The sequence below is a fragment of the Danio aesculapii genome, chromosome 23, assembly GCF_903798145.1.
Source record: "Danio aesculapii chromosome 23, fDanAes4.1, whole genome shotgun sequence".
Lineage (NCBI taxonomy): Eukaryota > Metazoa > Chordata > Actinopteri > Cypriniformes > Danionidae > Danio > Danio aesculapii.
The window spans coordinates 12,044,877-12,071,836 of record NC_079457.1 but is presented as its reverse complement, the minus strand read 5'-3'; the positions used below and the strand labels follow the sequence as shown (position 1 = coordinate 12,071,836).

Below are 26,960 nucleotides of genomic sequence, written 5' to 3'. Positions count from 1 at the left end.
GGAAATAATCAGATTCATTCATTAATTTTCTTTTCAGCTTAGTCCCTTAATTAATCTGGGGTTGTCACAGCGGAATGAACCGCCAATTTATCCAGCATATGTTTTACACAGCGGATGCCCTTCCAGCTGCAACCCTTCACTGGGAAACACTCATACACACTCATACACACACACACTACGGACAATTTAGCATATCCAATTGACCTATACCACATGTTTTTGGACTTGTGGGGGAAACCGGAGCAACCGGAGGAAACCCACACAAACACGGGGAGAACATACTAACTCCACACAGAAACGCCAACTGACCCAGCCAAGGCTCAACCAGCAACCTTCTTGCTGTTAGGTGAACATGCTACCCACTGCGCCACCACGCAGCCGTTAATCAGAATCAGAAAGTTGTGAATAAATGGGAGTAAAGATGTCTGCTTGTGTCATGTAAACATCTTTTCATGATTAAGTTCTGATTATTGGAAATAATCGTGTTATTAGTGAGCATGCCAGTGACTACAATGTAGACTAGTATAAACTCATTAAATCTGCAATAACGCATTCAGAAGGCCCAACAAGATCTGAAATTATATCCAGGACAAGTAACATTTAATTTATCTCATTTTGCATTGTGAAAACAGTCAAAATCACTTGTTTAAACATTACATTTTGCTATACATTTTTCTCAAAGACTCAAGGCTGGCACAGGCCGAAAACTTTTGGTGAGGTATAGTATGGTAGGTGGTTGTGAAGGCATTGCGGTGTATTCAGAGGAGTTTTTAGCACAGCATTGTGGTCGTTTTCTGTTTGGTATGTGGTTGCTTACCGATCTGCCCCAAAATCACTATGATACTCCACTATAAATGGCTTGGGTGACTTTCTTTAATAAGACCTTTTCTTCTGTTTTATTCTGTCTCTGCCGAAAATTGTAAATCCATTGACTAGAAAAGTAATAGCATACCTCTCCTCAATAAACCTGCAGAATTAATTATTATATTAATAATAACGCACCAAAGGTTCATATTACTCAAAAAATGATGCAAGAAATAGAACAATGAGGAAAGGGCTTCAGACAAAAAGTGAAGAAAATAGCTAAAAAAAAAAAGGAATTACAGTGGGATGTAAAAGAAAAGAATGGCTCTAATATCTTTCCCAGCAAGAGGAGACCATACGGGCTGCACTGGTTTAATACCATTCCATCAGCTCCTAATAAAATGCAAAATGACCCATAATTTTTTTCATTTCAAATGTTGGAGAAAAGATTCTGGCTGGAGGTGTTCTAGAGAAGGACAGAAACATATAGAGGAGATTACACGTTACAAATCCAGGAAAACGGGGCAGTGACTTGCTAAAAAACATCAAAACCCAGTAAAGGACAGACAGAAAGAAAGACAGGAAGGAAGGTAGGAAGGAAGGAGAGCAGGTAGATTGTTGTAATGCCAGGGTGCAGTGCTGTGCCCCCAGGCTCTTCATATCTTTTACATTTCTAATTAAAAGAGATAAAGAGTGAAGGAGTCATCAATCCTACAGTGATTTCCCTGTTAAGGTTTTAGAGGCAGCAGTAAAGCAGGCAGCCCGGCTCCATTGATTTTATAATTAGCTCCCGTCATGCTGCTAGGGGAGTGAGTGTGGAGAGGTGAAAAAAACAGAGAGAGGGAGTGGTATAGGAAAAGCAACAGAGAAAAAAAATGAGGTGAAGGTCAGCAAAAAGTTGTTAAAAAGCAAGAGAGGATAACAGGAGGGCAATGGTCCAATCCTACACAAGTATCTTTACAGGTAAATCAAAAGCCAGCACAGTGCATTTGTAATTGAATGTAGCTGTTGGTCTTTGTGCTTTGTTTTTCTAGTGAAAATGGATTCATTTAGAATTTGGGGTTTGGTTTATGTTTGCATGGATTTTGATAGGGGGGGGGGGGGGGGGGGGGGCATAATTCAAACTACAGTCTTACAAAGCACCTGTAGTCTCAATTGTATCAAAGTGTCACTTATTTACCTCAACTGATGCTTCTCAAATGCTTCTTTTCCTCACCTCTCTGATTTTTGTTGTATGATTAAATTAGTGAGGATAAAAAATAACAACTTTTCACTGCCAGTGTGAATATATCTTGCATTGAATCACTTACAGTCTTGTATGTAAATATTCATAAGTGCAAGCACAGAAAATAACTGCTTGCTGCATTTTACCTAATGACCACTGTTTAATTCACTAATAGCAAATGTTTCTGAATTCAACATGTACTACCAACTTCATCTGTTACTATTAATTTCTGCATTAGTTATTGTAAACTATGAACAATATTTCTACAGCATTTATTAATGTTATTGAAGAATGCACTAATATTACAATTCAGGCCAACACTAATTTGAGAGTAACTGTCTTCATTTTATAGCTAGTAACCTAGAATTTTGTGAAATTACAGTTCACTATTTTGCTTAAAGGTTCAAGAAACCCTGCAGTACCTTTTTTGAAATTTCAACAGATTTGTGTATGTTGAGCATCAGTTAAGACAACATTAGCACCTGCTTTAGCACCACTAGCTTTAATTGTGGGGAAAACTGGATAATTTTGAGCTTTTGTCAGCTAATTTCATCTTCTGGGTTTAAAATAATTCATGAGGTGGGATCAAAATCGGTGACGTAGCGTGCATCTGCTAGTGAAGTGATGACACATCGGTTTCTCATCATTATTCATAGCGGAGTTCTCTTACCCTAGGAGAAGACCCTGCTTCTTAATTATTCATGAGAGTACATGCTTCCAAAGGCAAGGCAGACCTGCCAAGCTGTGAGACCCAATGACTGGGTGACACCACATCCACGCACGACATATAGTATTTAGCAGTTCATGAAGGGTCGTATGTGTTTGTTTCCATGATCCACAGGGTTTGTTGCATGTTTTTCCCTGCGATGTCAGGGCTGATACAGCAAAGCTGTTTGTGTGCTGCAAGCATTTTTGTTGGGAGAGCTGTACGAGAATTGAAGAATGGCAGACTTTGTCTTTTATCAGTTGAGTTTGTTACCATTCAAACACATAGCCTATATCCGTGCTGCTGTGTTCGCCTATTTTTAAAATACTCTGGATTACAGGCAGGAATATTGGTTGAAATAGACAGGGAAAGAGACCTGCTGCACTGCTATCCACTGTGTCTGCATTGAGACCCGGGGATTGAACTGGAGAGAAGTCCTCCTCATTTATAGTGTTTATAATAACATAATTATCTTTATAGTGATATAACAAATTGTGGTTATGTGTATATGAAATTACGAATAACAAATGTAGCATGGCATGAAATTACTTAGTGTTTATTTCTTTGCATTTTGTAAACTATAAAATCGTGCATCTCCCCACAGTTTATGTCTCATTTTGTGAGCTGACTGACAACAGTTGTTCGCTCCCCTCTTTCTCCTCTGCCAGCCACGCCCACTCCTCCCTGTGTTCACAGTGCTCCATGTCCATCATAAAGCATTTTTTGAAAACATTCTGAGGTAGACTTAAAAGATGGCCCTTTAAACAAAGCATTAAAATGCTAAAATCTATCCTTTTAAATAAATTTTAATTTAAAAAATGTAATAACACTTTCATACATTAGTATTGATGCAGTGCTTAAGATCTGCATTGCAACACTATAAGTGTTAAATTAGTTAGTTGAACAAATAAATACAAAATAATGACCAGTAATAAAATAAAAAACATCAGTTAAATAAACAAAAACTATATACCTGTACTGCAAGTCAAATTTCTGCATCTACTAATAGATTTGAATATTTTAGGTAAAATATAGCTAATTCAAAATAAACATATATTTATAAATTAATATAAGAAATTAGTGCTGTAATTAACTTCCCAAATTTATTTTTTACGAAGTGTGACCCAATACTCAAGAAGAGCCAATGAACACAAAAAAACATTACATTATTTTATTAATGAAACCCATCCCACACCCTGAACAGAACCGCATAACCTAAAAACAAGTTAGATACAGTATGCAAAAGTAGGAATAACTGCACAAAAAAGGCAAACAATGAATCCAATTCTTTGATTGTACTGCCCTGAAATTACCTGTGTTCTTAAATGACAATGTCTCTTAAACATTACAGAATGTCCTGTTTCCTGTTGTACTATATAGTGGGTAACAGGAATCAATTTATTTATTTATTTTTTTTGCTGTCAAGGGTTGTACTGCAACTACTGGGAGATTAAACTGAGCTTTCAGGTTAGATTTCAGGTGAAGTGTAACTCATGAAAATTAAAACTGCTTTTAGTCTCGTATATATGATGACACTAAGATAACTCTCTGGAGTACAGCTTAAAACTATCAGAGTAAAACCTGGTCAAGCATACAATACAAATACAGTAGATAGATGGATACAGAGTGACTGCAAAAACCTGTTTCAGTGAGGTGTAATGGTTACATCACTTTTAAAGTCAATACAGATAATGACATGTTGTAAAAAAGGTAAATAACATATAGGAACCATTTAAACCGGACCTACAGTAAACAGCAAGAAGAAATCATTCAAACAAAATGAAAGTTCTGTGAGTACACTGAGCCCAATGTTTCAAACATTTAAAAACGGGTGTATGTTTTAATGCATGATGTTATTTCACTCTTTAATATATGCATTACAATGTTCTCCCTGTGAATGTAATTAAAATGTAATCACCGTGTCTGGAAATTGATGAATTTTTCCTTTGAGCTTCAGCAAAGTCTAAGCACAGCCAAATAATGTTCGCCACATGATCCACGTGACGCACCATTAAGCCATCACACATTAAGTTGAATTAAACATGAGATTCCTTGAATTTCGCCAGGCACAATTTAAAGCAGTTCAATTCAAAGTCCATCCTGAAAACTTTCTAGTGTGTATCTTCAACACCAAGAGGAACACCCAAGTGCTTGCGCTGCCTGTCTTGGTATGTTTTGCATACAAATAATAATTCAATCATTAATGTTTCGATACAATGCATGAAACTATAGACGAAGCATTAAATTAGATATTATAACTTCAATCTGACTACTTTAAACTCTTCTTAATGACCACATCATCCATGCTTAAGTGGATTTCCTCCAAAGAAGGTCTTGTGCATGAGATTGAGTAAACTTCCTGAAAGGAATCAAAAGTGCCGTTCTTTACTCTTACATCATAACGGGACAATCAGTCGCTGGTGTACTCCATTGCACATATTCACACATCTTTCTTCAAACTAAAGAGATTCCAAAAACTTCTACGACAAGACCCACAAAATGAAGAGCACCCAAACTAATCTTACATCTAAAATCTGCAAGGATCTCGATATCATTGTGCTTTACATTATTGCTGATGCTGATTAATGATAGCGTTATAGAAGTACAAGCCTTGTGACTAAACTCAAATAAAACACAAGAAAAGAAAGATTGGAACAACCTTAACACACACACGCGCACACACACACACACACACACACACACACACACACACACACACACACACACACAGAGAAACACACACTAATTCTTTCTCTTCATATGCAACCTGCTTCATTAAAGACGCTTTCTGCTTGTCAGTTGATATGTGTAAAATAACACGTCCGTGCAAGTTACTGTAAAACCGTGTGCCACCCACAATAGAGGTCTAACAGCTTATGCATATTCTAAGTGCATATAAAGTGTAAAGCAATTTGCATATTTAAATACTCATGTCAATATAATATAAAGCGCAAATGCTTCTTAATACAAAACTCGTAACAGGTGTTGCGCTGATGCAAAGCCGTCCACGCTGCACTGGCCATCCGTTCCTGCAGTTCTGCTTCTCACCACAGGGGGCTCTCAGCCAGCTCTCTGCATGACGACACACACACAACAGGGCAAGCGTGAGTTTGGGAAGAAATAGTGCGTTTATAGATGGCATAGGGGCGAAAGAGATGGATGGAGAGAGCGAAACTGACGGAGGGGGTAGAAGAGTAGAGTTAAGGAGAGAAAGAAAGAGGGCGAAGGAGAGAAGTGAGGGAGAAAGGGTTTTAATGATGCTGAAAATTGGCCGGTGAGCGCTGACTACCCTCTCCGTAAATCATTGCTACAGCTTCCTGTCAACTTATCTGTCCTCTTGTCCTCCCCTCACAGAACTCCCCCTATCCTTTCTCTCGCTCTCTTCTCCCTCACTAATTTTATGAGGTGGTATTCAAAACTTCCATCTCCTCACCATATTCGGACTGTCACCATAAATAAAGGCCTGCATTAGCGTGTGCGAGTGTGCAAAGACAGAAAAAGAGACAGACTGTGACAGGGAGATATAAAGCCAGGCGTTCAGGAGAGAGAAGGGCCGAGCGGTTTTTGCGACAGTGACATATTTACTCGTGTGGGTTGTGTAAGAGTATATGTGAAAATCTATCTGAGCCCGTGTCTGCAGGTCACAGATAACGACAGTGTGACTGATGGGGTTTATAGACAGTGAATGTGTGTGTTTGTGCGTGCTGTACCCGAGGGTAGTGTCTCTGTTGTCAGGCAGGAGAAGAGCTGTCTCCTCTCCAGAGCTGTGCCCGCCTGACAAAGCGGCCTCATACTCTTCCTCCTGTAAAACACACACACGCAATCACATACACATGAATAAAGGCTCTATTTTTGGCAAGTCTGAAGAACGCAACCAGATTTTTTTCATCATCTCTATAAACTAATTGACACATGAGTTTGATCATTTAATCATGTGTAAGTGTATTTGTTCTGAAAGCATCACGGTTTTTAATTATTGTTATTAATAGTCAAGGCTAAAAGAAATTGCTAACAATTTAGAGAATGACACAAATGTGGCTTCTGGCTCAAAGCAACTCTATGAACTCCAATACACAGAGTCTGAAATATTATTCTGCTGTGTTCCAAAGTATTATTTTATTCAGCTGTGCATGTAGAAATCATTCATTTCCAAATGATTTTTCCATTCACATTCCTAATCAAGCCTGAATAGACAGACATTTTTCAATCAATAACTCTCTGCTGATTCATAAAATAGGAATGCTTTTTCTGAAGCTTATTTTTTGCACAGGTCAGTTTCAGAAAACGCATTGTAGAAAGATTCAATAAAAATGCCACAAAACAAATCAAACTTAACAACTGACAGTCAGAATCAGCATTCAGAGATTTTTTTTAAGAAAAGCTCTCTGAGACTCCAATACTGTCATTTTTAATAATATCTTTATAAGGATGTTGAATTTGTATTGATCTGTTAATAAATTAATAGGGAAAGCTGTTAAGTATCAATGTGACACTTTCCTAATAAAATGAGTTAAAGTTAACATATTGATTGATTCTCATAATTATAAGCAAACAAATACTAAATACTAGTACAATTATGTACTATATACAGGCTCGTAGCCAACCTGTTGAAGGGGGTGGTTCTTTTTTCTTAAAAAGAGGAACCTTTTGCAGTTATTTACCTAATTTTCTATTTAATTACGAGATATAAATGCTGCATTTTAGTGACATCTAAAGCACTATTTTTAGTTGAACTAGCTTGTGGTCATCATAACCACACTTTTTGATGTACCAATAACATTTTCAAAGATTTAGAATAAAGAAATCTGAAAAAAATACTTATTAAAAAATGTAGCTTTTGTCATTTATTAGGCAAACAACAAACTGGCCAGCACATTCAACCTTCCTCAGTCAGAATATGGAATGCCGAATTTGGCGCAGTGTGACCTAAGAATGGGAAGTCACTCTTTGCCAAATTCAGCATCCCAAATTCTATACCGACAGCCAACAAAGGATTCCGCTTGGTCTTAAAGCCTTTTTCGATGGGTTATTTTCAGAATTTATTATGGATTAGCAGTCAAAATAGGACAAATGAGCACATGTATGGGACCAACTCTGGACCTTTGTCAGTAAGGGGTGAGTCTTTCGAACCACCTGAAACCCCCCTGGCCACAGGCCTGATATATACATAACTGTATGTAAATACTGAAGTTTCCTTCTAGAATTTGGAAGGTTAGAAAAACAGTGAATAGTTTGAAATAGTTTTAAAATTATTACTGAGAATTTTGTAGGTTATTTTGTGTCATTTAATTTGATCAGATTTGAAGAGGCTGTAATTGCACATTCAACACCTTGACGATAACAAACCCTCACCGACTCAGAGCTGTGAGTGTGTGAGCGAGCACTGGGTTGGTGTGGAGATGAAAGGGGTGCAGGCTGGCTGATGACCACTGTGTCCATGCTGGAGGGGTGTCTGGGAGAGGGTGGTGGGGTGGCTGGGAGCAGGAGGTCAGACTGGGGCTGTTCACACAGACTATAGTGATTCAGAGGCCCAGAAGAGTGTGCGTCCTGCAAGGCCTCCGGGTTCTCATCCTCAGAATCAGACAGAAGTGGGCTTTCCCCACGACCTAAAACCACAATCACAGAATAGAGTGTTCACAAGTGTCTATATCTGACTAATTATAGGAAAAATCAACCAGAACAAAATCAGTTATTTATGTTTATAGCACAAAGTCTTTAGCAATACACAATATACACTGTAGGTGCATCTCTAATCGCATACTTATGCACTATTCTACGCCATTTTGTAGTATAAATAGTGCAAGAAGCGCGTTCAAACTCTAAAAATAATAAGTGCACTTTAATTACCCGGATGATGCACTCATTCAACCGATAGTGTGGAATGACGGACACTACATGAACTCAATGGCCACAGCTTTGCTCACTTAGCGGAAGGGGCGGAGCTATCGGGCGCACATGTTGAATTACTTTATTTATTTTGGGTTGTGAAAGCAGTATTCTACTACGAGAGTGATTATATTGCCTCTTGATGGTAAATGCTGTTAGTCATGGAAGGTATTTGGTAGTACATACATATACTGTTGAATGCAGCTATTGTTTTTATTGTAATGATCAGATCACTTCATTGACAATGTATTATATAGACCACCTTTTTGAAAGTACACTATATACTGTGTGTGTGTATATATATATACTGTCCACTCTATAAACAACACCCTAAATCTTTCTGATTTTGATTGTAATGTAATAACCTGCACCTTTCGTAAATCTGTTTTGGAATAATTATTGTGAAAAGCAACAAACAAATAAACTTTAATTGAAAAATATGTGAATATAATTATGAATATCTCTGTAATAAAATATTAAAAATAAAAATAATTCAATATTAAATAATATAAAAGAATATTTGATTATCATTTGAAACTACTTCAGTGTGAAAAATAAAATATTTAAATATTAATTTTATACTGATCAACCAAGCTGAGTGTGTTCCTGATTTAAACTATCGCTGTTTTGAACCTCAGTAGTTAAAAGCATTAACCTAACATGAAAACAAAATATTTTTTATAAATCAAATTTAATCAATTCAATATGACAATGCTAGGATGCTGAAATATGCCTGTAAATGATGACAACAGTTAAACATGATACGAAATGGAAGTCAGACTTTTCATGTCTCTCATGATGCATATCTGAGTGAAACTGGTTCTCAAACAGGACAAAATGCCAGGGAATTGATTGGATCATTGTGGTTTACAATTGCTGCTGTGATCTTATGTGAACTGTCCAGCCTTCACGCTGGTAAGCACCTCATCAAAGACAGGAAGAGATGTTGATGATCATTAAAGATTACAAGTCAACATAAATTTTAGAAACAGTGTTAAGCATGGATAAATCATTTGTAATAAATGCTGCAGTACACAATTTTTAAATAAGTCATTTTGATTTCACCTTGACGTACAGCAAACAAACCCTTGATTGGTTATAATGCAAACTGCTGCTAATATAGGATAAATAAAATAAATGTCTCTTATTTATTGTTTAGCTCTAAGACTTGATATGTTTTCCTGATTCTCATAGCTAAATTTTTATGCAATGTCAAGCCAGACTATTACCCATCAACATAAAGTTAGGTTAAATTTGAAGCTTATACTGGTCAAAACCCTGTTCAGCATAATAAACTGAGTAACTTCCACTGAAACTTTGTGGAGTTGCATGCTTCCGGGAGGTGGTGTTAGTGTGCTATGTTGTACGATGTGGAAGTCTTGTGATTGTACGGGGCCGTATAACGTAGTGTTGTGCAGTGGTGTGTGGCATTTTATGATGTGGCTGTCTGCTGCCTGCAGTTCTGTGGTATTGTTGTGTGAGGGCAATAAAGAAAGAAGACAGACCCACAATAGTGTCGTTGTGTAGTGATGTTTGTACAGAATTAAAGAAAGCACAGTGACTCACTGCTCTGCAGCAGGGCCGTCTCACTCCATTTACAATCGCTCAGCACCTCCAGCCTTCTCTCCAGCTGACGGCTGTACTCCATCACTTCCTGCACACACACACACACACAGATAACAAAACTTACATTGTATACAGTGAAATAATGTCATACTGTTGGGTTTAAAATATCATACCGTTCATCACCCTGTTTTTAAATTATTGGTGTAATGGATTAGATTTCAGTCAATTCTTGGTGCCAGTTAGGAATTTTGATGCTATCCTAATGTTTTGGCCATAAGGTGACCATGTCTCAAGCCATGTCTTAAGTCTCATGCATACATTTTTAAAGTAATGTATATTCCAAATTTTCTTTAGGTTTGGAACATTGTGTGATTGAGTACTTAACATGAATTACTCATCCTGGGGTAAAATTTACATTTACCGCATTTGGCAGATGATTTAATCCAAAGAACTTACATTATCTTAACACATACCTTAACTTACATATTTTATCTAGGAATCAACAGGAAGGCCTTTACACTGACAATTATGATTTTAAAGTAAATCAAATAACTATTTCCATTTTCTGTTTTCCACTTCAGCACAGCTATAGAGAAAATTTGTCTATTTTCTTCTTCAGCCCATAACCTAAACTGAATATGTATATATATTTTTTTCAATACAATCAGACAGAATCAGAAATGCATTACAGTGAAAGCCTAGATAGCATTGATAATAAACTTTCAAAAATCAAGAGACTCCTGTGAGAAATATGCTTCTCTACCATTCAAGTTTTATTAACATTTTAACCTTGCATTAGGACTAGCTAAAAATCTAAACCCAGTTACTTTCTTTTGGTATTAGAAAATTCTATTATTAAGGGATCTACAACCTCATACCCCTGACTACACTGCCATGTTCTGCAAACTCCATTCACTATTATTACAACGGTAACATGCTAACCAGATGTTCATCCACTTCGAAAGGATAAAGTTTATAGCTCACGTAAGATTTCTTTACTTAAGAATTCAAGCACAGACTAACAAAAATACAAGCTTCAGATTTCTGTATTTAAGTCCTGTGGGTCTGCTTGTCTGCTCAGTTTCCAGTATAAGTGCATTTACTATGTGGAAAATTGCTTTAAACCAGGGTCCCAGGGCTGTCAGACACACAAAGAACAAAACATACCCATAAGAGACAGGTTGTTCTGTGGTTTAAAACTAGTACAACGGCATGTTTTTGCTATTGCCTTCAGGCTTTTGTGAATGAGATATTTGTTTACCAAAAAATGAGGACATCTAACACTAAACAACTTTATTGCGAACTTGTTGGATGACCTGTGTGAACCAGACTTTTGAGCTTTGATAAGAACATGATGGCACAGATGATAGATCTTGCCTGTATTTCTGTTTGCAGCTGTTCCTTTTCTTTCTGAGCCACCCTGAGACTGGCCTTCAGCTCCTGAAGCTCACGCCGAGTCTCACTTAGCTGAACCTAAACATACAAACACAAATTTGTTAAAAACCAAGACTCATTATGTCAAATAGTTATATTTACTTGACATTACAAATATATACAGTATTTACGCCTTCATTTACATTCAATTTAAATAGCAAACGTCAAGTATAGGTCACTAGTCAAATTTCTGCAAGCAAATGATAAGCATGTGATATTGACAATGTTAACTCCCATGAGTATTAGACAGGACTAAAAATTGGACAGGACATCTGACAAGAAAAGTATTAATTTGTTTTAATTACTGATTGTTAAAACCTTGATGAGGCTACATGCCATTTGTTAATTTTATGTTCATATTTAAGTTTTAAAATAAATGTTGTTTATTACCATATAAAATATGCATCATTTTTATATAGTCTTTCTTGTAAAAGAGAGTTCTACTTCCCACTCTATACCCAATTTAAAATTCCCATCATTTTTACATAATTTTCACTGTCTAAAAAGCTGAATTTCTATGGCTTATAATGAATGGAAAAACAAGGTGTTGCTGTGCTTAAGAAATAAAGCACAACATAGTCTAAAGTGCTTGTAATAATCAAATTGTATGAGCTGGAATATAATTTTTCATCAATGTAATAGCCATTAAGAGAGCAACAACATATATTTTACCTCAGATTTACTAAATACATTAAAAGAAATGAGCACACAGCCTAACACCCAATCATTGAAGTGGTCATTTTGGAGACAAAGCTATTTAAAAACAACATTTTGTTGACGTGTTTCTATTGGTTCACAGTTACAGCTTGATGACTGCCAGTTGACAAAAAGGAAAGGACTGAAATGGTGCTTAAAAAATCATAATAATAGGCAAAACACGTTTTGTGATAAATAGAAGCTAAAATTTCAAATGACCCTGAAAAGTCCCTGAAATTCCATGGCCTAGACAAAAAAAAGAAGTAAAACAATTCCCTCACTTTGAATGTCTGCAATAGACCTTTTAAAATAAAAAAAATCCATGACCTGTGGGACTCTGAAGAGAGGTTTCTGTTTACCCGATTGCAATCTTTCTCTCGTCCCAGCTCCACTACTGCTTTCTCTCTCTCCATCCTTGCCTCCTGCAACATCTCCTCCTTCTGCTGGATATCATCATTTTGCCGTTCCAGACGCACTTTGTCAATCTGAAAAATCATCCAATCCCTTTAATGAAAAAGTCTTAAAGGTGCAGTAGGTGATTGTCTTCAGAAACATTTTTTGTTGTGCTGGTTGAAAGTCTTCTCACATTCCAATAGTAATGAATAAAGTAAATGATCTAAATATATTTATGTGTATTTTTATATTTTAGATAAGGCATGAAACGAAAAAATGTTCATCCAATTAAATACTGTCGGACCGACAAATAACTCCATTACGACAGGTATCTCACACTGTCTGTCAACAAATTTAAATTTGAATTTCTGCATAGCCTCTTTAAGCAAACAGATACGTCGATTGTGTGTACACTTGAAGCACGGATCTATCGCTGACAGAGAGACATCAAGCAAACTCTGCATCAACCTGAACTTCTTTCTGAAAGACCAACGTGGCCTTGTATGCATGAAAATAAAGATTGTTTCTGTTAGGACTTCTGCCAAATGCTGAATGCACTTTTCCAAACCCTGAATCAATATCGGGATTACTTTAGCACGCTGGAGGGCAATGATGTCATGCAGTTCAAAACCATGATCTAAAGGGTGACACCACGGCTGACGTATTTCTTTTAGACTGGTATGTTTTAAAACTATTTTGACCACGCAAAGCTCATGCAGATTGTGTTCTTGTTCATGAATGGGTTTATATGCACGGAAGTGTTGTTCAGCCACTGAAAACGTCCGGCAAAAGATTGGCTATTTTCAAGTTCATGGAGTACATTTTACAGCATCAATAATATAGTCAGTTAAACTGACCTAAGCATTTGTTTAGTTGTTAAAGTGAAAAAGGAGCTGAAAACGAGCAATGTACGAGGATCAGCGAGCACAATTGAAGATGAAAAGTCACTAGCTGTCTTGGTAACGTAAACATAAGTGTAATGTAAAAAGATGACCGGATATTTCTGTTTTAGCACTCCTTTTTTCTGATCTAATTTTTATTTAGTTTAATAACACAACTCTTAACACGCTCTTCTGCTTGACCAGCTCTACTGAGGTGAAGTTTGATTTATTCACATATTTGTTCATTTTTGAACAGTGACAGCCTGTGATGCAGTTTTGGGGAAATCCAATTCCTACACCCGCTGGCCTGTCAACAACTACGCTTGAATAAGTGTGTGTTTCCATAGAGTTTTCTAACTGGTGAATGATCAAGTGTTATATCTAATCGGTGCACATTCATGACTTAAGGAGGCGTGGCTTTGGACAGCAGGGGAGGGTTGGAAAATCTCAAAGCTATTACGCTAATGTTAGCATTCTGGCAAATCACCTACTGCACCTTTAAAGTTGCATTTGTGTTTTTAATCTACATTTTCACTATACATACCTCAGCATTCTGCTGCAGGGTCTCTCTCTCCTGTGCCCAGTTGGCCCTGCCTTCTCTCAGAGCCAGACTGGCATCTGCTAACTGAAGTGTGAGCTGTGCGGCCTGCAGACGGGCCTGATGGAGCTCAGCATGTGCACTGTCCCTCTGAGCAACCATGTCTCTCAGCTCTCCCCTCAGAGTCTCCACACTGCGTTCACTAACATTTAGACGCTCCTGAACACTTCGGAGTTCATTCAAAGACAATTCATTGGCTGCCTGCTCAACAATGACACAAACATGAAAAGGTCATGCCCTTATTAGACTACAGGCAGTTCCGGCATCCATCTTCGCTATCTTTTCATATATTTGTGTGTGTGTGTGTGTGTGTGTGTGTGTGTGTGTATGTAGTTCAAAACTTCAAAACTAGTTCAAAAGCTTCTCATGAAGAATATAGTTCACATTTTTCCTCACTTAAAACACATTTACCAAATTTTAAGTAATTACAAAAACTGTAATAATGCTTTTATCATGTTTACAGATTGTGCTGTTTTTGTTAATAATAAATTTACTTAATCCCAAATTAAGCCCCTGTGACTCTAAATTCAGGTTACTGTCAATTAAGTATATCTGAGTGGCAACTTGTAGTATGAATATTAAATTATTATTTTGCAGCACTGTTAAATCATACAATGGTTTGACCATTCATACTGCTGACAAGTGTTACTCAAAGGGTTAGTTCAACTAAAAAAGAAAATTATTATTGATTGCTCTCACTCATGTTGTTTCCGAGAGCATTGTTTGTCTTCGTCTACAAATTAAGATATTTTAGGGGAGCTCCCTTATCCTCCATAGACAGCAATGTTTACTATTCGTTCAATATCCAGAAAGGTACCAAAAAACATTTACAAAACAAACCATATGCTATTCAGTGGTTCAATTAGAAGAATATCAAGCTACGAGAATACTTTTGTATGCCCAAACGAAAATAACTTTTATTCAAAAGTTTATTCTCAATATATTGCGTACATTAATGGGCACCGTAGCTGATGTTTTTGGTACTTTTAAACTTTTTTAGGGTGCTTTCACACTAGCACTTTTGATCAGCACCTGGGTTCGTTTGAGTAGAGTCAGAGTACAGTACGTTTAGCTCGTGTGAACTTCTGAACTCGGTTTCACTTCTGGTATGAATGCAATCGTACCAAATAATGAAAGTGAACCACCAATAGATTTTTAAAAACATAGCAAATGATTTGAACTCTGTCGCATATCAGTCCCAAACCTTAAATCTCATACACGAGGGCTAAAAAAACTTTTATATTGTCATGTAGCACAAGTATTTAACCATGTTAATGAGAGAGAGCGCAACATCCGCCACATAACCAATATAAACTATTATAAAACTGAAGCTTACGTCACTCAAGTGCATAAATGATGCCATGGACATCACATTAAGATGCCTACTGGTTTAAAAAGGCCTAGATTAAAAGAAGATGGCAAAATGAGAACTTTTCTGTCAAACTATAAAACAACTTGCCAAAAAGGATTTAAACATTTAAACAGATTAAATACAGTAATGGAGAAAAGAGCGCTCTTTAATTATCAGATGTCAGTCGGCGGCCGCTCTTTTTTTTTTTTTTTTTTTAACATGGTCATTGCGCCTTTGCAGTGTCCTGTGTAAATGCAGATAATCGGTTACGCGTCACTTTTAAAAAATGATGTAAGGAGGTCAGCAAAAAAATCGGACACAATCACAAAACCGGAAGTGACCATCAAGATCTGCAGTGTAAATGCAGCCTTACTCTTGAACCTAGCTGTCCATGGAAGATGAGGGAGTTCTCAGATTTATCCTGAAAAAATCTTAATTTGTGTAGGGCAAACGAAGGTCTCTGGGTTTTTAAACAGTTTTAAGCCTTGTAATCACCACTTATATTTAGTTTACATTGAAAGTATTTGTTTAGTTGTGAGTGAATTCACACCTAGGTTTTGGTTCATGTGATGTATTAATGTCAATAATGCATGATTTCAGCCTCTTGTGCAGTTATATGATCTACCAGCAGGGGCTGTCTGGACCATGCAAAGCAGTCAAACTTTGGCCCCCTTATAAATAGCATGCACTTTAAGATCACTGTTTCAAATCACTGTTTTGAGACAGGACATCCTGTGTACACCTCTTCAGACATTCAAGGTGAAAGCTGCGGTGTGAAACTGCTGGAGTGTTACCTCCTTCCTGTGAGCGCTGTTGAGTTTGTGTGTGAGGGTGGTGATGGTGTCTCTGAGCTGCAGGGCGTGTGTGTCTCTCTGGGCCAATGAGCTTCTCAGACTCTGGAACTCTGCTGACAGACTGTGCAGCTCTTTCTCTGTCTGCTCCATCTTTAACTAGTATAATACACAAAACATCGACAGTCAAGGCTATGTACTTCTTTTTGCTTATTTGTAAGAAACTGCATTGGTATTAGCTGAGAAACCTTCAGGTTCTTGTGTTCATCTTCGTCCTCCCTCTTCTGAGCTGCTGATTTCTTTGCCCTTTCTCTCATCCTACACAAACCAGACAAATGAGAACCAATGAAACCATGCAGCTTTAATGCGATTAAGACAATACTCTGATTAAGAGTCTACCATGTAAACAGCAATTTTTTATTAATTTAATCAGATTAAGGTCATAATCGAACTAAAGAGAAATCGAATTAAGACGTGTGGAGTATGCCGATTTTAGTCGCATTATTGAAGTGCAGTACAGGCATGTAAACACCTTAATCGAACTATTACCGTCATGTAGGGCTTTTCGCTGCGTTTTGCGACAGGATAGTCCTCACACACGCATACACTCACACACACACACGACACTCTTTGCACCTACCGAGTCAGTGTAGACCACAGACACCTGCATCGTGAAATGCTGAGTTTTTTTTTTCTTCCATTCAGCATTCAGTATGAACTTCCATTAAAACTAACTTTCTTACAGCAGTTCTTAGTTGCATCCAATATCTTGTTTGTCAGGGGGGGCAAGCCCGAATGAAAGTGAAAGTGCCAAACCGCAGTTAAAGTTGACAAATTAATAATGAAACACCCAAAATTACATGAAACTCTGGAGGAAATGTGGATAGCGCGGAGATGCAATGACGTTAATCTAATTATGTGCTATAACATGTAAAACGGGATCATGAAAGAAACATTCAAAAAGCAAGTCATGTAAACACCTTAGTCTTATTATTGTCTTAATTAGATTAAGGCAAATAATTCGATTACTGATGTCCATGTAAACATAGTCACTGTTTAGAAGTGGATATCAGCCTAATTTTGATATCGGACCGATAATGACAACCTTAAAAATAGCATTTTTCAGCCAATAATGATATGGCCGCTGATACATCGTGCATCCCTACCAAAAATGCAAATTAACTTTATGCGCAATACTGGAATATCACATAAAAGACATGTGAATAAAGCAACGTTTCCATCCAACGAGTCAAAGACAACAAATTGTCACTTTCTGATTAACTGTTGCCAAATATCAACAGTTAAATTGGAATTTTCTGTGGTATGAGAAGCTGCATGGATCTTTTCCTTATTTAATAAATGACTTGAAGCTCAGAAGACAATGCTGACACACAATGAACGTGTGGTGGCATTTGAAAATGTGAGACGCGGAGCACAGATGCTCTTGACAGTTCTGTTGGTAATTAATATTATAATAACACTAATACTGCAATGGTTAAGGCGTTTTAGAATGACCAAAACAACATTTCAGATGTTTTACAACGTGCTCAGCCTGCTGGTTTGACCATTCACACACATTTTCATCATCACATGATCTCTTAAAACAAAATCAAAACTTTTTTTAATGCGCATACCGGAATTTGTTTGGTAAAAGTGTTTCCATCGTAGTTTATGCACATCTTTTCTTATCGCATAAAAATTTTATCCTACTCAGTTTTGCGCATACATTTTTTATGCGCATTTTCAAATGTATGCGCATCTTGTCGTTTCCATCAACCTTTTTTTATGTGCATATGAGCAATTCCAGCATTATGGATGTGACATTTGCAGTAAAAACTCAAAACATAAATACAAAAAGAAAGTATATGTTAACATTATATTAAAACATCTGTTTATATTTTGCAAAACAACTAACCACAGAGTTATGGGAGCAGAAAAATATCAGTCTGTAAACATGTTTTGTACTTTAAATGAAGAAAATAAACATGCGTTATGGATGTGACAACAAAAAGTCTGCTGGTTTACAGTATATGACATACTTTGTAGAAATTCTGTGAATTAAACTGCACAACCCAAAATAAATAATGCTAATCAAAAGGAGTTTAATAAGAGTCCGTTCTCTATGGTACCGATGTGAAATTGCCACTTGTGTGACTTTGGTAAATCAAATATAATGGTTTCAAAACATTGACAGAGACATTTTTGAGTATTTCTAAAGTACTGTAAAATACTTGTTTGCACAACAATACTTGTTTCTGTATTTTGGTGAAAACTTAATTGTTTTCCTGGCAAGGTTGACATTTGCATGGAATTGCTTATATCCAAAATGCGCATAAAAATAAGTGGATGGAAGCGTAGCTATTGAGATGGAAAAAACGGAAATCTAACAAAATCCAAAGCTACACTTGGATGACAAAAATGTCAAAAAAAGAAAGGTTTTTCCTGTATTGGGTGTTTACATACATGCTATAATGATGACATAAAAAATCTTGCTCTTTAAAACCTTTGTTGTAGAAACACTTCCTTGTATAAACAAACAAGCAATAGTTTTTCATGTATTTGCCTAAAAACATTGTCATGTCAAGGGCCCCTATGTCCGCATCGACATGTCATATATAGCAAATGCGTACGTTCAAAGATTAGCAGACACAAAGCCTCCCACCTTTCTAGGTCAGTCTCTCTCTCCAAGCCCCTCTGGGTCAGTATTTTAATGTCCTCCTCAAGCTCTCTGATTCGCTGCTCATTAGCTTCTTTTTGAGCAAGCAGGGCTTTCTTCTCCTCTGTAAGAGCCTCGCCTAAATCCTCAACTTCCTAAAAGAAAGACATGATGGTAGTACACTAAACAGTAACACTAAAATATGTAGCTGTTATCTTTTCACCAGTGTGTGTCTCTCTCTCTGTGTGTGAACATATATACAACAGTAAACAGAGGAAAGACTAAATATGCACACAACTGTGACCTAGGGCTGACCACACAGGCTGATGAAATGAGTGTTTACACTACCTTCTGCTTCTTCTTCATGTCTTCCACTTTCTCCCTATATTCTCTCACTTCCTCCTTCAGATCGTCGATCTTCCTTTCCAGCTCCTTGCGGGTGTGTTCCCAGGAGCCTCTGTCTCTCTCCCTTCTGCCTTTCTCCCTCTCTACGTTTTGGTCTGCAGCTTCCAGCGCCTGGAGCAGCTCCGCACGCTCCTTTAAACACTCCTGTAGACGACTCTGTTAGGAGGAACAATAGAGAAGACGATGATTGGGGTCAATTGAATGAAGTTTAATTATTTACCTCTTTATGGTGATTATCAATATATTCAATTTATTACATACAGTTGAACTCAGAATTATTAGCCCTCCTGAATTATTACTGCCCCTGTATATTTTTTTTCCTAATTTCTGTTTAATGGAAAGAAGATTTTTTTCAACATATTTCTAAACATAATAGTTTTAATAACTCAATTGTTTTATCTTTGCCATGATGACAGTAAATAATATTTTACTAGATATTTTTTAAGATGCTAGTATTCAGCTTAAAGTGCCATTTAAAGGCTTTTCTTGGTTAATTAGGTTAACCAAGCAAGTTGGGGTAAATCATTGTATAACGATGGTTTGTTCTGTAGACAATCAAAAAAAATATATTGCTTAGGGGAGCTAATAATATTGACCTTAAATGTTTTTTTCTGTATCCCAAGCTTTTTTTCTTAAAGCAGCATAAGCAATAAGATGACCCTACAATGTAGCCTTAACTGCCTCCCATTTTATTGCTGGAGAAACTGGGGAGTTCTGATTTTCTTGCCAATGCTAAATTATTATCTGTCAAAATTTTTTGCAGAAATTAGTATTATTTAAGAACGAAATATTAAATTTCCAAATAAAAAGACTTTTGAATAGGTATACTAATATCAATGACTAAATAAACCGGGCTATAATCAGACAGCACAGTAGGGCCAATTTGACAATAACTCACATAATCTATACAATCGGATGGTATAAATAATTAATTCATCTTGAATAAGATTTATGGGGGTGAGAATAAAAAGTATAATCTGTCTTTAGGATGCAGCTCCCTCCAAATATCCACCAATCTGAGATCTTTACAAGTATTAGGCAGTATATGTGATGATTTTCAATCAGTTGAAATTTGAGGTGAGGATTTATTAAGATTTCCATCAAGTATGCAATTAAAATCACCTCCTAAGAAACCAATGTTTTTGCAGAACTCATTAAACTTTAGAATCACATGAGACAAAGTTCAGGCAGTTTAAATTAAAAACTGCTTTTATTCTAGCTGAAAAATAAAACAAATAGAAAAAAATATTATTGAAAATGCTGTGAAAAATTCCTTGTTCTGTTCAACATCATTCGGGAAATATAAAAAAAAAGTAAATCAAAGTAGGGCTAATAATTTTGACTTCAACTGTAAATAACAATCTGATGTAACTTTGTGACCATATAAATCAATCATAAAATAAACTGTTTATAGTTTAATATGGTTTAATGTGATAATATAATGCAAATAATTAGCTTAAATGTCTTTTCTACATGTGCTGTTTCTCCTAAATACAACTGCAGTTGACTGAATAAAAACAAAGAGAATACGGTGACAATGCTACACCAGTAACAAAATGCCATTATTGACTTGGTCGGAAAGCTCAACACAGACTAGTTGGCGTCTAAGATATTCATGTGATCTTCAAACCACACAACAAACCCGCACATTGTGGAAATGCTGAAAGGAGACTCTCTGTCTGAGATCTGCCTTTCGTAGCAATACACTGGGGTTTCTCTCCTTTTCATTTTTACCATTTCTTGTGAGGTGTATATCAGAGCTTTACAAAATGTATGAGCAATGACCTTACTCTAGTATTGTAAACATACGGTTGTTTTATTATTATTACTATTTTATATACAGTTAATGTCAGAATTATTAGCCCCCTTGTTAATTTTTTTTCCCCAATTTCTGTTTAACGGAGAGAAGATTTCTTCAACACAATTCTAAACATAATAGTTTTAATAACTGATTTATTTTATCTTTGCCATGATGACAGGATATTTTACTAGATATTTTCAAGACACTTCTATACAGCTTAAAGAGACATTTAAAGGCTTAACTAGGTTAATTAGGCAGGTTAGGTTAATTAGGCAAGGTATTGTATAACGATGGTTTGTTCTGTAGACTATCAAAAAATATGTAGTTTAAAGGAGCTAATAATTCTGACCTTAAAATGGTTTTTAAAAAATTAAAAACTGCTTTAATTCTAGCCGAAATAAAACAAATAAGACTTTCTCCAAAAGAAAAAATATTATCAGACATACTGTGAAAATTTTCTGGCTCTGTTAAACATCATTTGGGAAATATTTAAAAAAGAAAAATAATTCAAAGGGGGGGCTAATAATTCTGACTTCAACTGCATGCCACTGAGCCAAAACATTATGGCCAATTTCTGGTTTACTTGATATGCTGTTGGTCCTCCAAATACTGCCAAATCAACATTGGCATGCTGCACATCCAGTGAGGCACCTGATGGTGTCTTGTGGTTTCTAGCACCAAGATATTCGCAGCAGATCCTTAAGTACTGTATGTTGTGAACATCCCATAGATGCTCAGTTGGATTGATATCTGGGGAATATTTTGGATAGAACCAGTTGGTCCAGCACATCTAACAGATGCTTAACTGGATTGATACGTGTGGAATTTTGAACCATGGCAATACCTTGAGCTCTTCTTCTTTTTTCTCAGATCATTTCTGAGCAATCTTACCTATTGTTGGTGGTAGACGGGTCAACACATGCCCTTTAGTCTGTGGCTACACCGCTCCATACACTGTGTTCAGACACATTCCACTCATAAGCATCATTAACATGCACAGAAAGCCCAAACCCCTGTTGCCGGTTTGTGGTTTGTTCCCCCTCAGGCCGCTGTTGGTAAATTCTCACCACTGCTGCAACCCACAAGCAATTGCAGAGACTCTAAGCCAGTTGCCTTGCCATAACAATTTTGGCTTGTCAATGTTTATTTGAGCCCATTTCTCTTGAATCAACCACGCTGTATATGCAGATTGTTTGCATACCATCCAATTTATTCAGACCTTGACTGGTCAAAATGCTTTGATTCTAATGATTTGCTAAATAAGAAGATACTGTATATATTAGTAACTGCGGAACATTTCATTTTGAGACATGACGTTACATATTGGGAAGTGTGCTTAGTTCAATGGCAGAAACAGATATTATCGTATGTGTGTGTGATGAACTTTATTGCAGTCTGTATTCATCGATTTCATCTGACCTGCAGTAGCTGGGCTCTAGGGATGACCAGCAACATGTCCTCGCCCACTTCCTCTCCTTGACCCTCCTCCTCCAGGGTCACCAGCTCCTCCAGGGGCTTTGGTGCTGAGAAGGTAAAGGCAGCGCTGCGAGAACAAATTTCTCCCTTTTCATCCACATACACAAACTGGTACTGCTGAGCACTAGGCCCTGGTAGGTAAGAAGCTGAAGGGGGAAAGAAAAGGAAGCTGTGAAGGGCCAAATAAAGAGCTAAAAAATATTAACAAAGCAATCATCATGTGCAGGATCTGATTTTGAATATAAGCTACACATAATAATAGTTCCTGTCTGGCCATTCAAAGATGGTGAGGTTGGAGATTTCCTACACAGTCTCATGAAGCCCCAGGCACTGCTGATGACCTCATCTGGTGTCTCTGTGAGGTCTTAAACACATTCTGTCTCCATCGCCACTGCTCACCACAAATTACAATGCTGCCATTCTGCACTGTGCAAATCTCAGGCCCGGTTGACAGTTTCACAGACACATAAGATTGCAAAAACTTAATCGCACATGTCAGACTCATTTTTTTTAGGTATAGTTATTTATTTTTATGTATTTGTATTTTATTATCATGTATTTGTTTGTCGAAAATGATCTAATGTCTCAAAGATTAGTCTGGAATAATCAGGATCTATCTAGACACTGATTAGACACATTTCTTAGAGGGCGTTCACAGAACGATTTAATGTGCGTTGTGGTATTTTACTATGCTCGTGGTACTGCACGCTATAGGACAGCATGGTAAAACCATTTCACAGTCTCTAAATTAATTATTTTTAAAGCATTGCCAACAGAAAATAATGATTTTAAGCCTTAATTATAAAACAATCAAGTAAGCAAGTAAATCTAGGATAATTTTGCCGCATCTTACCCATCCCCGCTAATAACCAACTACAGGCATTTTATCCCTTTCATTGGCCGTATAAGGACAAACTTTTGCTAATGTACTGAATGCACCCCAGTGAATGAGACTAGCAGTTGGCTGAATCAATGCAAGGAACTGTAATTGGCTTCTTAATGTCCCTAAAGCACTCTATTCTTTATTCATACTGTATTGAGACCATCAGCTGACTTTCAAGAGAGCTTGAACACCAAAATCAATGCTTTAGAGACCTTGGAAATTAACACAGCAGTTGACAGAGGTCCCTTCTTTGTAGCTAGATGGAGCTACTGCCCAAACAAATGTATGGTACTCCTTGACTGATGACCAGCCAACCTGGGGATAAAGGAAAACAGATCAACTTTAATTAAGCAAAAGAGCTGTATCGGTGCTGGAAATCATGAAGGTGGTTTTTCTGACCTTAAATAATCCAATCCAGTCATTACTGGCCCATGTGTGCTGTGAGTTGATGGTGTAGTGACAGTCCACTCTGCTCTGTGGAAAGTAGCAACTTCCGACATTACGAAACTCCACCCCCCATGTCTTCTCCATGGCGACAGAATAGCGATGCACCCGAGGTGTTTTCTAAAATGAAAATTGACACATTTAATTCAAAGCAATTTTAGGGAACACATTTCTCATTCTTAAGGCCAGCATGAAATTGGATTTCTTCCACAAATGAAGTTTTGTTTTTCAGCTGTATACAGTAGTCAAACTTTTTAAGTCCACTTTGACTACTGTATATCAGATTATTTTGATTAAAGATTATACATAATCCAAATAAGAATTGGCAATATTTAATTAATGATGACTTTATACACAATATCAATTGGTCAATAGAAGGGATGTGGGATTAATCGGAATCAAATTGCAATCGCGATTTGAAACGTTGTGATTAGCTAATAGCAAGAGACTGCGATATGAAATATATCTGTATTATTTCATTTCCCCCGCCCAGAGCAAAATGTGTAACTGTTGTCTGTCTGTGATAGTCTTACTAGCCAATTGATTGAGCACACTTTCGTTCTGCCCAATCAGAACTGCGCAACACTCACAATAAAAACAAACAAACAGGAAAGCGCAGACGAGTGACTAGTGCAGGATGATGACATTCGCTGCTTCTGAAGCATTAATAGACAAATTAATATCAAAGAAAAAACATTGTTAATATGGGAATATTTTGGTTTCAAAGTCACAGTCAGCAAACAAAAACAGATAATTTGTAAGAATTGTCGCCACAGCACGAGGAAATACAACATACAACAACCAGCACCTAATAAAGCACCACAGGCAGCAATATGAGGAGTGTCTTGCTAAAAAGTCAACTGAAAGTATTGTCAGTGACACTCAATCTAGTAGCAAGCAACAGCAAAGTAAAATTTCGGAGTTGTTTCAGCCATGTTAGATTACTGAGTGTTCTGTATTTTTATGATTATTATTATTTTGTTTTATAATAAGCTACACTATCTCCCTAATTTGAGTTCAACTTGTTTTTCAAAAAGGTAAGGTCATTTTATTTGTGTTTACTGTTTGCTCTAGAGAAAAAAAATTTTAATTTCTAAATATTTATTAACAAATTTGAAGAAATGTTTAGGTTCATATCCTTTCAGTTCCTTTGCTAACTAACACTCAATACATTTTAGCAGTAAGAAGCTATAGATTACTGACTTGAAGCTCGACTACAAAATTAAATTGCAAATCAAATCAAAATCCCAATATCTGTCAAAAAAAAAAAAAATCGCAATTAGATATTTTCCCCAAATCGCACAGCCCTAGTCAATAGGAACTGTTTTACCTTATATGCACAAATCTACATGTGTAATAATCAAAATATGCATGCCACCCCTGTTTATATCCGCATTTACAAATATAACATTAAACGGGCATTAACGTGTATGGACATTATTATCAAGGCTTAAAGAGGACAGTAGGGGAGAGGTGAATGCATTACGCAAGTCAAGAGGAACTGTTTATGTTAAGCTAGATGCTGAGTTCCTGAGGGTGATTGATAATGAGTGCAGATTTTCTTAGCCGGACACACATCAGCTCTTCGAGAGCATTTGTGACAGGCTGGCAGGTGCCACAAATGCTGTGACCCACTGTGCGAACTGTATGGATTACAAGCAATGACAGGTGCGTCCATCATTAGCAACTCATAATAAACGACACCCTCCATATTTAAACTCTCCATGAAACGACCAAGGACGTTTTCTGACGTCATGTGTCTGATGTCAGAGTCTTGCAGCTTCATTTCTGTACATTTTTTACAAGTTTGAAGTTTTTGAGTTTGTGAAATTAGTTCATACTAAAAACAAAACAAAAAAAATACAGTAATATACAGTGACATTTAACACATTTTTTTTTATTTTTACTTGAAACATGGTTGCTGTGGCTTAAAACAAAATAACCATTGCATCAGTTCTGTATTGCTACAACAATTAAGTTTGTTTTGTTTAGCTGATTAAAACGATTATTTTATTTGCGTTGCAGACAATCGTGGATGGCTATTGCAAAGCGAGGCCCAAGTTAGAAACAATCTCAAGTTACTCGCTACAGCGTGGCAACAAGAAAAACAATGCATCAGCAGATCGGACACTTTGTTGCAACAATTTATCAAAAACGTTGCAACAATGATATAATTGTTATCATCAATGTATATTCCTTGAGACTGCCTGAAATAAGATGGAGGTTATAAACACGCCATGCTTTGTCTTTACAGTAGCTGCGTGCTACTGATTATGCTGCTGTTTTTTTTTTCCTCTTTTTTCCTTTGTGGAAAAAAACGCAACCATCGTATAGCAAAACTCACCCGATTTAGTTTAGATAATCAAAACAATATCCTCTTGAAAACGATGTTCTGTCTTAAAGGAGAAAACGTGTATGAGACTGATGACAAGTCTAATTTACACTGACACATTTGCCGAGATGAGCTGTGCCACGAACCTCTCACAACAATAACAAAAACAGAAGCATGGGTGCTTTGGAGAGCCCTGCTGCACCATGGGAAATGGAGTGCCTTGACTGGTTTTGAATCATTGCTCAGACTCTCAAAAAAACTAAAATTCCCATCTGTAAGGAGGATGCTTTGAAGGTCGACGTGAGACATCAGACGTCATGGTAACAGTACCGCGATTGGAGCGCTGATTGGTTTGCAGTTCTCATCGCGTTCACCCACTTGCTTGCTATAGGTTAAACATGTACATCACTCAATTTTCGGCCAATGCGAGGGGTGTACGTCCAAACGCATGGCGAAAAGCAACGCGATTGCGAAACCAACTGGTATGGGAAATCTGACTCATTTCCTCGAAATGGTTCTTTTGGACAGTTCAAAACAATGATTCAGTGATCCGTTCAAATGCGTTTCTTGGTTAAAAATGTAAATCATTAAGATTAAATATTGTGTCTGGGCCAATAATATGCTATACTATC

At 36.9% G+C, this 26,960-nt stretch overlaps 1 protein-coding gene and 1 long non-coding RNA gene across 2 annotated transcripts in view; one reads left to right on the top strand and one right to left on the bottom strand.

Moving 5' to 3' along the window:
- Nucleotides 1-26,960, top strand: part of LOC130217768 (uncharacterized) — a 91,276-nt gene that overhangs the window by 8,003 nt on the left and 56,313 nt on the right. The gene's annotated exons all lie outside the window — the stretch shown is intronic.
- Nucleotides 4,592-26,508, bottom strand: calcoco1a (calcium binding and coiled-coil domain 1a). Its single transcript, XM_056449957.1, has 15 exons — nucleotides 26,341-26,508; nucleotides 23,952-24,116; nucleotides 23,765-23,867; nucleotides 22,613-22,815; nucleotides 19,336-19,548; nucleotides 18,994-19,142; nucleotides 16,580-16,649; nucleotides 16,335-16,490; nucleotides 14,136-14,390; nucleotides 12,677-12,802; nucleotides 11,565-11,660; nucleotides 10,188-10,275; nucleotides 8,088-8,341; nucleotides 6,446-6,537; nucleotides 4,592-5,807 (listed from the first exon to the last, which is right to left on the bottom strand). The coding sequence occupies exons 2-15, from the start codon at nucleotides 24,081-24,083 to the stop codon at nucleotides 5,780-5,782; spliced, it is 1,965 nt and encodes a 654-aa protein (XP_056305932.1). The 5' UTR covers nucleotides 24,084-24,116; nucleotides 26,341-26,508; the 3' UTR covers nucleotides 4,592-5,779.

Coding starts and splice junctions, on each gene's coding strand:
- calcoco1a (XM_056449957.1), bottom strand. CDS start 24,083: ATGGAGAAGACATGGGGGGTGGAGTTTCGTAATGTCGGAAGTTGCTAC. Junction 16,491..16,579: donor ATGAACACAAGAACCTGAAG/GTTTCTCAGCTA, acceptor GTATTATACTAG/TTAAAGATGGAGCAGACAGA. Junction 11,661..12,676: donor GAGAGAAAGATTGCAATCGG/GTAAACAGAAAC, acceptor TTGTATGTTTAG/GTTCAGCTAAGTGAGACTCG.